The following is a 14400-nucleotide window of genomic DNA, read 5'->3' as shown; positions in this document are numbered from 1 at the left end:
AGTGAGTTGACTATTTTTTGGTGAAAACAACCATAAAATAAGATTTAATACAGTTAGTTTTTAGACATCCATTCCTGTACTGTTTATCTGTACTGTTTGAAGGGTCACACAACAGTACACTATGTTGAGGAAGTGTCAAATGTCACTAGTAGTATTAAGAACAACCTTATTTTGTGTGTAGTGATGCAGATATTGCTGCAGTTTCCTTCAGCCACATTCATGATGCCAGTAGAAGTTGAGCAAAGCCACCACTGTGCAGAGGCCAATGCTAGTTTAGTCCCATTTAAACAGGGCTTCTTCATTTTTAAGGCCGTGTGTTTGACACATGGATATTAAAGTTTAAACTGGCCATATATCTGATGTATGTTTTTCAAAGTGGCCAGCTTCATATCAAGCCCCTCCTCTTTCTCATAAAGTCTGAGCATATCTGCTTTTTAGGTGTTTACTTTCTTCTGTCGCTGCCCGTGAAACTTTTTAAACTAATTGAACGACGTGAATATTGACACTGAATGTTGATGTCATAGCAGTAACAATAAGAGGCAAACGTTTTTGGAGTAAACTTGAAAAACAGGTCTGCATGAGGGTAGTCAAAAACAAAATAACTTTTGTAATTGTTATAAATCATAGAAGAATCTCACACAGAACTGCAATAAAGGGGATAGTAAAGGCACAATTAGGGTACAATAAAACTGTACCAATCCCTAGTGGAGTATTACAGGAGTATTATACGATGGACAATAAAAACTATAAAGTAACAACAAAGTCGTTAAACACACTAATGACCTCACAGTGGTGGTCCACTGGCTCTGTGGCCACTTTACAACCTCTCTGAACCTGATCCTCTCAGCCGGTTCTTCCTCTGTGGTGGCCTTAGCTTCTCGCTGTCGTGACTCCGGTTTCCTCCACTGTCCATTCATGTAGAAACCAGTAGAAATGTTAGACTGGATGCTCTGGAGTTGTGTGAAAGTGTTTCTCCCACTGAGTGACGGGCAGAAACTTGACGCCACCTCTCATTTAGGTCCTGCAGACGTCGCCTCTAGTTTTCTGTGACCTCAAACAACATAACCAGGCTCCGTATTTATAAAACCTCCAACACTTTCTCTTTGTAATGCTCTGAAGTAGCAACTTAAGAATAAAAAGGTTCTTGGCTGAATGTGAGCAATAAAATTTATTTATGAAATGACTGTGTGCCACTTACAGCCCAGACCACACAGTGTACATTTCATTTAGTCACATATTAGCACACTAGCATTAACAGACTCAAAGGAGTGAAGCAGTGGTGAAATAAAATTATTCTCAGCAGTGTAAAGTCTGGTCAGACTATTGGAGCTGGACTCAGCTGTGTATGGTTTCATATTTGCTGGCGGGGTGCTGCTAAGTTTTGTTCTTATTTTCCCCACGACAAGATGAGCTGTTTTGTGCCCCCCCATATAATGAAAACACAAGTTTCTTCAAATCTTGGCCTCACATTAGAAAAAAAACAATATTCCAAAATTATTTTTGGAAAATCATTATTTTATTATTTCTCGGTCCACAATAAATGAGTTCAGCTTTCACAAAAGAGCAGAACAACTTCTTATGGCAATTTTTATTTTATTTTATTTTATGTTTTACTTAGTTGGGAGGAAATAAAGCGCGGGTCACATGACTCCAGAGGGGCGGGTTTTGCGTCTGTTCCAGCCAATAGCAGCGCGGCGTCAGTCCAGGTCCCAGCAGCTCCATGAGAGGAAAAAAAAACGCAGGGAGAGGAGACGAATAACGGTACACTCCAATATTTATGGAGTCTGTCCCCGCATTTACCCGCACCGCGTCTGCGTCTCCGCTTTGTGACGCGTATATGAATCAATGCGTTTGGAAACGGACGCGGTGATCGGCGTTTTTAGGGCTGACAAAAACAAGCGCTCCACCATTGTCTGCGTAGAAATAAGAATGGCCTGGATTTGGAAGGTAAGTGGGGGTTTCTCTCTCACATAGATCACATTCAGAGGGAGGAAAACGAGAAAACACACACGCAGCAGCTCCTGGCGTGGCTGTGCGTTTTAACAGATGTGAGTGGCGGCTGATGCTGCGTGGACGTAGTCAGCCCTCGCTGCCGTCTGCGTGCTCGCCTGCTGCCTGGACTCTGAATTTGTGACACGAGAGAGAAAGCCAGGCCCTCCTGCTCGTGTTTTGCATTCAGTCCACGTTATTGCGCCCGGAAAGCAGATGCGAGCAGATGCAGGCCATCCAGATGTGTCAACAACGTCCTCCGTGACGTGTTCAGGTGTCAACATCATGTGACCACTTCAGAATTACACACACACCATAAACAGGTGTGTAGCAACAGATGAGGAGATGACAGTAACAGAAAGTTGCTCATCTCTTCATCTGTTTCTCCTGAGTTCAGCTCATTTCACTGATTTAGAAACGTACAGATGTTGACATCTGTAAATGCTGCCACAGCCTGAGGTTGTTGACAACAAACACTCCATTTGTGATTAGCTGGAGCTACATGATTGTCTCACTGATTATTCTGAGGAGTAGTGTCAGAAAATAGTGAAAACATTGTAGATAGTGTGACCACCCCTTTACAGCCCAACAATATTCAGTTTGTAGTGATATAAAACAGAAAGTCCTCAAACTGGAGAAGCTGGAACCAAAAAGTATTCCACCCATTTGCTTCAGAAGTGACTAAAATCATTAGCTGAGCATTAAAGTTGTTGTTGGTAAAGTTGCAGAACTGTAGAAAACAGCAGCTGCATCCTGAGGACAAGTGACCTGAGGGAAAGTTGTTGTTTAATTCTCTGTTGACAGATTAATGGACTAATCATTTCAGCTCTGGTGCATGTTTGTAGCTGTCAGTGACTCCCACAGGTACATTACAGCACACGCAGTATTTACAGTACATACACAGTTTAAACTTTTAAACAGTGTATATTTTGCAGGTATTCCCTCGGTGCGGCCCTGGTGTCAGATTTAAATACTTTATTTAACTGTGTCTGTGTCAGACTGTCGGGTCCTGAAAGTCTAGTCATGGTCTTAGTTGCTGATTTATTGGTGGAGCAGATATTTTCGGATTTGCTGTATGTGATATTTTTCTAACTTTATCCAGGAGGAGTGCTTGCACAGCAGAGTTGTGTTTTGGAAAGAGTAAACACTGATGCACTTACTGTGTTTCATTTATAAAATTGATCTTGTACAATCTTATTCTGATTAATCTGCCAATAATGTTCTGAATTAATCCTTTAATTGACAGATCTATAAAATGTAAAAGTACCTGAAGTCCAATTTGCCGTCAGTGAATATTATTTTGGTCAGTTCATAAACACAGGATGCCCCTTCTGCCCTTAAAGACAAAGAAAACCTTCAAAACATTAGAAATGTGGAGCAGGAAGTGGGGTAGTGTCAAAATGAATAATCAGCTATTCGATGAACCACCGACTGACTCTTTTAGCTGTAGTTTGCACTGGGCCTTAAATGTCCCCTGGTTGGTAAAAGTGCATAAAGACAAAAAGTGTTCCTAGCTGTGAGAAATGAAAAGGTTGGAATCTGACAGTCTGATTTTGCTGAAACATGAAAAATGCTGTTGTTAATGATCACCCAGCCCTAATCACCAGCACAGCAACACTCAGCATCATTGATCTCAGTGTGCCGTGGTGTTAATTGTACTTTTCATACCGTTATAAAGTTTATTCTTCTCTCCATACACCCTGCTGGTGTCTGCAGACAGCCTCTGTAGCTGAAGACATCAAGGATCATTTCCTTCGCTTCAAGAAATTGCTAATTTATTTTTCCGCCATATGAAAACAGTCAGACACAGTTAATATATAGCCGTAGTCACTGCAGGCTTTGAATTGTTTAATCCTCCTGTTATTGTGTCGCTGCGGAGAGTTGTTATTCATTTAAGGGACTTTGGTCCCTGTCAGTGGACTAAAACCCACAGCAAGCAACAAGAAACAATCCATCATCGATGCATCACCATACAGACTTTATTGTCAGGTTCATGTCTGCTTGTTCAGGATCTTTTCTGTTGTCTGACACAGCAGTTAATTTCACACTAGATTTGACACTGTAATATTTTAATGTATGTCTATAGCAATAAATCGCAAAAATGTAATTACATGGTACAAATTTCAGAAATGGACAGAAGTAAATGAGCTGTAACTTAAAATTAAATGGCACCACTATTGCTGTTATGATCGGTTGTGTTGAAAAGTAGATGAGCATTAGTCTGATTAGTTAGTGGCTGTTGGCTACATTAATCCTGTACAACAGAGAAGATGTTTACACCAATCAGCCAAAACGTTTCTGCCCACTGACAGGTAAAATGACTAACACTGATTATTACTTTACAGTGGCACCTGTCAGTGTGTGGGGTATATCAGGCAGCAGGGGAACATTCAGTCCTTAAATCTGATTTTTGGAAGCAGGAAAACTGGGCAGCGTAAAGATCTGAGTGACTTTGACAAGGCCCAAACTGTGATGGCTGGATGACTGGGTCAGAGCAGCTCCCAAACTTCAGGTCTTTATGGGTGTTCCTGGTCTGCAGTGGTTAGTGCTGACCATAAGTCGTCTATGGAAAGACAAACAGTGAAGTGGTGACAGGGTCATGGCTCACGGAGGATGAGGTCGACCTGCTGTACATTAATACTTTTAAATTTCATTATTCATTTTCAAAAGATTAATTTAGTTTGAATGTTTGTTAAAATGGCTGATGAAGAGAAATACTGTACATTGGTCTCTATGAAGAGAAACATTCAGCAGCTATAGTGGGGAGGCCATTGAATTTGTCTAAAAACTGATCTAACTCACAAACAGATTGACAGAAGATGCACAGTGAGCTGCAGAGTGACACAAGTGCCAACCAACTAACTCCTGTGTAAACAGTATTAGGCAGCTGGTTTATAATGTTATAGCTGATCACTGCATCTCTTTATTAAGCTACTGGATGAACAGCAGTAATGTGTCACAAAGTGGATCCTAGTCAGAAGTGGGTGGTATATTTACTGCATTACACTACCTTAAATAACCTTTTTGAGTAAATGTGTAAACTTCCTCCCACAGCCCATTCACATGCAGGTTAGGTTAACCTGCGACTCTAAATGTGTGAATGTGAGTGTGAAGGGGTTTCCCAATTCCACTGATTGCATCCATGCAGTCGTGGCCTAGTGGCTAAGGAGTTGGACTCTGTGGTGTGGCTGCCCACTGCTCCGGCTGTGTGTGCACGGTGTGTGTGTGTGTGTTCACTGCTGTGTGTGTGCACTTGGGTGGGTTAAATGCAGAGCACAAATTCTGAGTATGGGTCACCAGACTTGGCCATATAAGTCACTTTCACTTTCACTTTCACTCATTTGCATCTTTTCCTTGTGTCTTAGTCCCACCAATGCAAAATGCAAGAAAAGAAGACAGAGGAGCTGGGAAGTCAAGTTTTAAAAGACATGAGACAATTTTCCTCTGATTCTTAATGTGAAGTGTCCGATTAAGGGGTGTGTCTGTCTGCGATGCATGTATTGTGTATCCCTGGTTATACTTTTTCCAGGAAACCTCCTCGCCCTGCAGGCCTCAGAGCAGAAATAAGAGCGTTGAAACATACCTCATGGTAGACCAGGGCCACTTCTGGATCAACCAAAGAACAATGAAATAAGGGAATTGGGATGCACCCTGAGCGCTTTTCTGCATGTGTCAGCTCTGTGATAGACTGGTGATCTGTCCATTCTTATATACTTGTATATCCTTCTTCTCGCCTTCTCCCCAGCTGTACCCTGTGACCTGGAACAGCAGAGGGATGTAAAAGTTTAATACAGGAAACTTTTTACTCTCAGAAAACATTATTTTACCCAGTCATATTCTGATCATATTCCTTTGACTTATTCAGCCTTTAATCCGTTGATGGGGTACTCTGTGTTGAAAGCATGGCTGAAGTTGGATACTGAGATGAGACAAAGCCTCCATGGCCACACTGAGCTTTCAAACAACAAACCAGCTGTGGCTAAAAAACAGAGCACAGCAGGTCAGTTAGTGCAGGGGCCTCCGCTGTTTGAACGCTGATCTGAAGTCAGTAAAAAGTAATGAGTAAAATATGCACATAATTTAGTGTGGACTAATTACAAACACAGACAGTCTTTCTCAGGTAGAAGTAAAGACGTGTAAGCACCTGCAGGCCATTCACACCATGTTGTTGTTTTCTAATGAGCATGCTCTTATTAGACATTTGCATTCAGATTAGAGACAGATTTGGTCGCTTGTATAATGTTATTGTCTCCAGTCTGTGAACTGAAACAGCTACACTGGGATCACCACAATATCACTTGTCAAATAAACTAACCCTTTATGATGTGACAGTGCTGTGGTAAAGGTTTGAATAGGTTTAGGGACAAAACAGCCCGGTTCATTTTAGAGAAGAATCATGGTTTATGTTACTATCAGTAGTTCTGTCGCCATTCTTACAATAATAAACGCCTGGTTAATGTTAAACCCAACGTGGTCAAGCTAGAAAATGGTAAATTAAAGTGTTTTATGATAGTTGGTTCATAAATGTGGATCTTTGATTAACATTTAATTTGTCAAACACATCAGTTTATCACATTAATTTGCTTCATTCTTGGGCTGTAGCTAAAAACAAATAAAATTGTATTAAAAGACAAGATTTGCAGTCACTTTTATTGCTACTGACCAGGGGTGGAATCAGTTCTGCTGTGTAGTGTAAATGCCAATTTATTTATTTTATTTGGTGTTTACTTTTATAGGGATGAGTAAATAGCATGAACCAGTGTCACATTACCACAACATTAATAGCCAGAAATAAGTCTCAGTCCCCAGTCTGTAGATGGGCCTTTCAGATACACACAATTCAACTATAAAATACACACAAAACAGCACAAAATACATACACTTCCCAATAATAAAGCAAAAATACAGCATCAATACAGTATATTATGGTAATGATATATGTGTGGTAAGTTTTATTAGCTGATGATAACAAATGCTGCTCAGGTTTTTGGCATCATTTTCCAATTTGCAATTAATTTTGCAATTCACTGTGCAATTGACCGTGCAAATGCATTCAGTATTTGACAATTCAGTATGTGATGTGGCATTGCAGCTCTTAGTTCAGTTTGAATTATTGTGGTAGGCTAAATCAATTGCATCACATTGCTATGCGTTTTTGGTTTCATTCACATTCAAATGTGCTATTGAAACCTAATCCCCAGACGATTGCATTTTCATTGTCACCATGCTCTTTTGGTGTTTTTGTGGAAAGTTAAAGTTACCTATTCTGTGGTGAGAAATAAGGATGTGGACAAGGTGAATGATTTTATTCTTAGCAAAGGTCTAAGTCATAAAGTGCTAAGATAAAACAAGCTTCCTTTAGTAACCCCAGATGCACAACACTACAGTTTCCATTCCCCCTTTTTGAGAATCTGACAGGACCTGTGGCTTGACCTAGAAAATCACAAATGCCGCAGGTGATAATAACCACAAAAAGGTTAGAGAAGGGACAGCAAGTGCAAAAGTTACACAAGCTACACTTTTTTTCATTTTTCATCAAAGTGTCAAAAATCGAAGGCAAAGGTGGGTCCCCACCTGCACCTGCTATGATCTGCCCTTACACTGCCCCATTTATTGAATTTTCACTTTGCAAATTGACAATTTCAGAATACATTTTCTAAATGCATGACACAATTGTTCATTGGATTGCCAGTTGCAAATTGAGTGAAGAGGCCATACACAAAAATGTACGTGTTTCTAAATCTGATCAGATTATATTGAGTTTCAAAAACCTGTGAACAGTTTGCGTAAATTTTAAAGTTCATCTTTGGCATCAGGATGAAGTTCAGGAGGTTGTAGTCGTATTCTCTGATTAAACCTCAGTCAAAAGGTTATGTTGTATGCATTTGTAGATTGAGTGTCTGTCAGCTGTGTGATTGCTCTGGTCCTGCAGTTTGCTCTCTGAGTCAGGTGCACCAGAAGTGTGTGTTTTAACCCATCAGTCTGCCCTCGTATGGGTCACGACACTGGGACAAAAGCAGCTTTTCTCAGCTTTAGTTCCTGTGTATAATTAGTGAGAGTCCTACTCAGAGAGATCTGACAGGGTGCAGGTTTCCCATTTTGTTAGCTTGTGTTTTAATTGGAGTGAGATCATGCGTGAAGAACCGTGCACTAGCTGGGGAAGCCTGCTGCTGTCACCCTCCATCCAAACAGTTGAGCTCTCCATCACGTCTTATCAGACGGTGGTCATGCTGCTGTGGCTTCTGACTGAATATGGCAGAACAAGGCCAGAGCTGCAAGTTGTTGTGACGGGTTCATGCAGGTTCACACAAGCAGAAAGAACACAAACACACCTATAAGAAGCTTTCTAATTAATTAATGCATGCTCACACAAACACACTCACTTGTGTGTGTGTCGAGAGGTGTTGTAACAACTATGGGGAATACACTGAGTGTCCCAGTTCTTAAGAGTTTCAGGGATAAATGGCACTTCTCTGAGCCTCTGGTCCCATGTGGTTGAGTTACAGCAAGAGGCAGGCTGATAAAAAGTGCTCTGCCACAGTTGTAGAGAAAGCGCAGGGCACCAGCGGGATGTTGAATGAGGCTGGAACTCATTCTAAGTGTTATCAAAAATGTGCTCAGATTTCCCTTTGTGCCATTCTGCCAAAGGGTGCCAAGTTTGCATGAGATCTTTGGGAGTTGTTTTATAGTTGTTAGTGTAGCTGCACAGGAAAGCTTAAATTCATTTTTAATCCTCCAGTATATAGATTGTTATTTGAACCAACGCAAAATTCACCCAAATTCAAAATACAGCAGGGACATGAGGAATGGCTGCAAGTTATGTGTGAAATCAGTTATGAAAAATTTAAGTATAATACAAAGTCAAACTGAAAATATAATGGAATTTTTAAATGAATATATATTATCCTTGATTTGGGTGTTTGTTTTGACTTGCGTACTGGTTTGTTTAAAGCTGTTTTTATATAGTTTGTATAGTTTATGTAGTTTTATATAAAACTGAGGTAAAACCTAAACTTCTTGGTTCTGTCTCAGACATTATGAACAAACGTTGATTTTTTTTTTTTTTTTTTTTTTGCTCCTTCGTCTTGTCCAGAACGTTGCTGTGAGAGCGAAGTGAAGCAAAACGGGGGAAAGTTGTGGTTCAGACTCTAAACTGTGTAACTGTGCATGAACACGTCCACACTGAGGTTTTGCTGTTCCTCCCATTCTGACACTGACACAGTTCCACATAAACACAAAGTGAGAACTGAAATCCTACTTTGACTTTAACAGAATCGACTGCAAGTCGGTCTTTGGTTCTCCTGTTCCAAACTATTCTTTAAACCCTTTGGAGCCCACACGGTGCCATTTAAGTGCGTGGCTGCTTTATTATGGTAATGTAACCTACATCTTTTGTGCACACATACATGCACTGCTGCAGAAGCTAGTGCAAGGGTTAGTGTATTCGCAGTGGTAACCAAGGATGATAACCTCCGTCCAGGTCTGATAATAATCCACACTGCAGCATCGTGGAACTAACTGGGCCGGTGAGCTGAACCTCTGCTCACAGCAGCGTCTGGAAGGACTTAAAGGTTTACTCCATCTCCCCACATGTTGTCAGTCATGTTGTTCAGGTGTGTCCCTAATCCTGGGTGGTTTAATCAGGTGCCAATCCAGGGTGAGCTCTGCTGACATGAGCTTTACTGGCAGCACTGGTAATTTCTTTTTATTCTGTGGCTGTTCCCTCTTCACCCCAATTTGGACAAAAAAACAAAGCAAAGACAGCCAGAGTTTAATGAAAGAGGTGATAAGGCAGCTGACAAATTAAGCTCTAGTCTGTAATTGCAGTCACGGTCAGCAACTCAAAATTGCATGTCACTCAGAGTGAACCTCTGGGCCATAGCCCCATTTATTACGGTACATGCATTCACAGTGGAGCTTTGTGAAGCTGAAATGTCAAGCTTGAAGTTTTATACTTTAATTACCCTAAAACAAGTGCACAGAGCCAGAATTTAAGAATTAAGTGTAGTAATTAATCTGCCATTGTTCTTTCAGACATCAGAAGAAAGTGCAAACTTGTAATTAAGATTATCTCTCTGACATAAATCAAATCTTGATGCTCAAAAGAACGAAGCCCCTGCTTTTATTAGAAATTTGGCTTTCATCCCCAAAAACAACCCAGTCCCTCCATAAGGCTTCTGGGAAACTGTGGGTGAATATTGTACAAATGGTTTCTGTGCAGCTTTCGCTCTTTACTGAGAATAAGCATTTTATTAGCAGACAATACCAGATTTTCCTAACTGATCTTCCATTAGAAGAGTTAGTAAAAGCATAGTTAATCCTTTGGACGAAAAACACAGGTGATATTAACTGAGTTAATATTTGGGTCACACTTCAGATTGATATGTTGATTTTATGTTCAGTCACTATTTTGTTCTGAATTTGCTTGTTTTAATGGACGTCCCAAGGAAATGATAATAAAGTGAACATCACTAATGAGAGAGACCTTGAGAAGCTGAAGCCAGAGAATATTTGGAGGAATTCATGTTAGATTAGTTTTTGCTGATCGATTATTAAGCTAATAGTTCTAATTTGGGCTGTGTAATGTCAGAAAAAAGTTTAAAGTTCCTATTTTGAATCAGTTTTTCTTTAGTGTTATTTCCAGTGCAAAATCCAAAGATGATACTGGAAATGATCTTTTAATCACAAAGATCAGAAAATGTTTTTTTTATCAGATGCAGATTTCAGAAATCATCTTGATCTCCTCTCCAGCCATCGTCTGACTCTGTTGTGATCCTCGCAGCTTAATGTTTTTCTCAGTGGTCTTAGGAAGGATGATAGCCAGATAATCAGCTGGTGTGTGTTTTTGTTTTTAATTACACCTATCTGATCCGTGTTCAGCACACACATGTTCAGCCGCCCTTGGACAGCGAGTTCTTTTCGGATTAAAGGGTCACACAGGATCAGGAAAGGCCTCTCTAACAGTTTATTCTCCACTCAGATGTGTACTCCGACTGTACGTGTAGATAAAGACTGTGTGCCGGCAGTGCAATCTGTGAGACGGTGCTGCCAAGACTGTGGATCGTAGGTGGTCAGATGGCATCATCCGGCCCTGATGGCCTCCTGGACGAACTCTGGAGTTTTGGGTTGGAACATGATCCAGGAGGCGATTTGCCAACATGGAAATAACAAACACTGGCTGGACGTCATATTGTGTATGTGTGAAGGAATGACCAGTGGTTGGTTGGGCTTTGTGAGATGTGACGCAGTCTGATGACTCTGTTAAACCATCTGCTGTGTTTGGGGACGCTGTGTGTGTGTTTGGCTTATTGTAGAGGAGGGAACTGGAAATCTTTCCAAGGTGGTAAGAAAACTGACTCGATACATTTTTTAGGTTTTATGTTGCAGTACAACCAGTAAGGTCATTTTTTCTTTCACTGTCAGGTCTAAACAGCAGAAAATAATGCAAAATACCCATTATGAGTTGATAATGTATAAGTTATGTCTTGTTTTGTCCAACAGTGCAAAACCCCAAAATATTTAAAGTGCAGAAAAGTAGCAAATCCTTACTTCAGATCAAACCACTGACATTTTTGCTTGATAAATGTCTTACATTTCCTTGTTTATCAAAATGAAAGTTGAAACAATTATTTGAGTAATTGATCTTCAAACAATAGTTCAACTATTTGATCATTAACTTTTTTAGAGGCATTTTCAAACAAAAAATAATGAAAAACTTTGTGGCACTGGCTTCTCAACTGAGTCTTTCTGGGTTTTGAAAAACCAATTTGCAGACATCGCCTTGGGCGTCACTGAGCTGTGACAGGCCTTTTTCACTGCTCTGTAATGTTTTGCAGACAAGAAATGGATTAATGGAGAAACTGATTGGTAGATCACTTGATAATGAAAATAATTGTTAGCAGTGGCCATAATCAAAAGGGTAGAGGATGTTTCACAGAGGAAAGGAAACCTGATTCAGAAAGTGTTTTTTTATATTTTATGCCAATATTAATGGAATATTAAAACATTCAAATGACAAACTACCATTTAAATCTCACTTATGATATTTTTACATTACTTTGTTGCTATGGATTTTTCTCAACTTCATTTCTGTACAGTCTTTTTCTTCCCTGGTGCACAGTCAGTGCTCTTAATCACAACTTTACAAACAATTTGAGCTGTTATTCACATTTATATCCTCTTTGTGTTAATTTCCTAACATGAAGTAATTACAGTCATGAAACTCCCAGCCAGTTGGATTCATCTTCTGAGTGTGTTGTACCAATGCTGGATTACATTTGCCAGGCCCCATACCCCCATTGCACATCGTATACTTGGCAATGCCTGAGAGCTTGTTGTACTCTTGGCATGGCTGAACAGCCCATTGGCACTGGGGGCAATCTAAAGCCCCAGAAGAGACAGATAGCAGAGGCCATTTTTGATAAGGAGTTATGCTCGCTATAGACTTGGATGAGGCTTAGAAATGATGTCCAGATGACAAAAAAAGAAGCCACAGACTCAAAGAAGCAGCAGGAGGTGTTAGTGAGAAGGTCCTGCATGATTTAACGTGTTCAAGTGTTTTGTTGAAGTGACCCTGGCCTCGTAGCTTTTTGTGCGGAGGGAGAAACAAAATCTTTCTTCAGAGTATCGATTAAATGTCATAGTTTTGTATAATCCTCTTGCAGACAGCAGGACACAGTCTCACAAACGAAATCCTGCCCCCAAATTCAAGAGTCCCAACCAGCAAAGCTCAGTTTGATCCATGCTGGACTCATCAGAAGTGCAGAATACCCTTGATCACATGGCCACACTGCTATAATCCTATATTTATTTTCTCAACAGCTTTTCTAGACAGTGAGGTGGCAAGATCAAGCTTGGCTGTTACCCTGAGTAACGGCTGATTTTGTGCAGCTCGCCTTGAGCTTTCGGTGCTCCGCCCTTGAACCGAGCCTCTGAGCAAGCAGAAAATCCCTGTAATTGCATTAGTGTTGTCCAACTGTGAGCTGTGCACCACGCCTGCTCCCTCCAGACCAGCTTTTTAGCTTAATTTATTGCCTTGACATGTTAGGATTTATTTTCATCTTGTTGCAGAACTGCAGATGACATAAACAGCATCAGATTTCCTTGACGAATACTCTGGCTTGGATTCAGGTTGTTCCTCTTCTCTCTCTTATTGAAGTGTCAGGTTGTGCTATAAAGTCAGTGGTGTGTTCAGTAGGAGCCAGGTCTGGTCATAGTATAGACCCCCTCCCTGAGGACTGTTGACCAGGCCAGCTAATAAAAGGTTCCAGTGCTGCTGTTATTATCCCCAGTGGAAACCTGACTGTGCTCTGGGCGCCAGCTCTGGGAGGCTGACTGCCTCCATGAACTGAAGAGGTTGACAGATACAAATAGGGTCTGGTGGTTAAGTGATGGCATTAAATAAAGTGCAGTCATTTTTTATATAAAATATAATCCCCTGTCTGCTTTTATGCTCGACTCTGTCGTAGAACTTTTTGTTGTTGTGGTCATTATGAAAGAATCAAATAGGCAGTGGTTCAAAATGCCACAGTGTACTCTGGGTAATGCTGCATCTGCTCAGTGAGCCTGCTGTTGTTTTGTGAGGAATCTGTGCTGTTTGTCGAGACACACTGTCGTGGGTCGTGTTGCGATGGCTTTACCTGTCCAGGTCTGTATGTTGGCTTCTTATTGATCTGTCTGATGACTGCAGGTGTTTGCTGCTGTTTTTGTTTTTGTTGTTTGACTCTGACACTGCTACCACCTCTCTAACCGACACACACACACACACACACACACACACACACACACTGAATGCCACATTTCTCATCCCTCACATTTGCCAGCACAGTGCAGCAGCACCACAGTGGCTTTGATTGAATAGACTCTGAGAACTTTATTGTTATTTTGCAGAATGAACACCTGTGTGTGCCACATAGTAGAGCTGTTTGGTGCCATTCGATTCACCTGGCTGGTTTGTTTATTGTGTGGAGCAGCTGCTTCACTAAACTTTCATAATGCTGTTGCTTGGGAGAGCCATCACCATATAGGAGCATTAATGAAAAACAAGAAGCTGTGTTGGCAAATCATTTGCATGTTTTTGTATTTAGAAATCTCTCTTGAAATTTCTGCAGCTTGGAACAAACAATTCATTTGCCTCAGATTTTCTCTCCCCCAATAAAAGTTCAGACCAAATGTTCTCAGAGAAACATGACTCATAATATGTATTAAATGCAGTCTCTTTTATCTGATCCAATATATCCTATTTGTTTGGCAGTGCTTGAAGATAAGTCTTTTCTTATGCTTGGCAGTCATTGCCATGTAACCTCATCCTGACAGACATTTAGAGGTTTTTGGCTCATGTCCTGGAATTCATCAGAGATCATTAGGGAAGCAGGATGTTTGCCTGAAAATGGACTGAAACAATTACTGATT

General features: G+C 40.7%; 1 protein-coding gene across 3 annotated transcripts in view; it reads left to right on the top strand.

Annotated features, from left to right (window-relative positions):
- The first annotated feature begins 1732 nt into the window (after positions 1–1732).
- The window catches only part of st6galnac3 (ST6 (alpha-N-acetyl-neuraminyl-2,3-beta-galactosyl-1,3)-N-acetylgalactosaminide alpha-2,6-sialyltransferase 3), an 82013-nt gene continuing 69345 nt past the window's right edge, over positions 1733–14400 (top strand). For all 3 annotated transcript variants that reach the window (XR_003296099.1, XM_026314401.1, XM_026314399.1), the window contains exon 1: positions 1733–1947. Coding sequence is in view for 2 of the 3 variants with exons in the window: in XM_026314401.1 (XP_026170186.1) it covers positions 1846–1947 (102 nt within the window). In the remaining variant the exon portion in view is untranslated. The remainder of the gene's footprint in view (positions 1948–14400) is intronic.

This window comes from Mastacembelus armatus, chromosome 17 (assembly GCF_900324485.2).
Source record: "Mastacembelus armatus chromosome 17, fMasArm1.2, whole genome shotgun sequence".
NCBI classification, from domain to species: Eukaryota; Metazoa; Chordata; class Actinopteri; order Synbranchiformes; family Mastacembelidae; genus Mastacembelus; species Mastacembelus armatus.
This window is presented reverse-complemented; position numbering and strand designations above follow the sequence as displayed.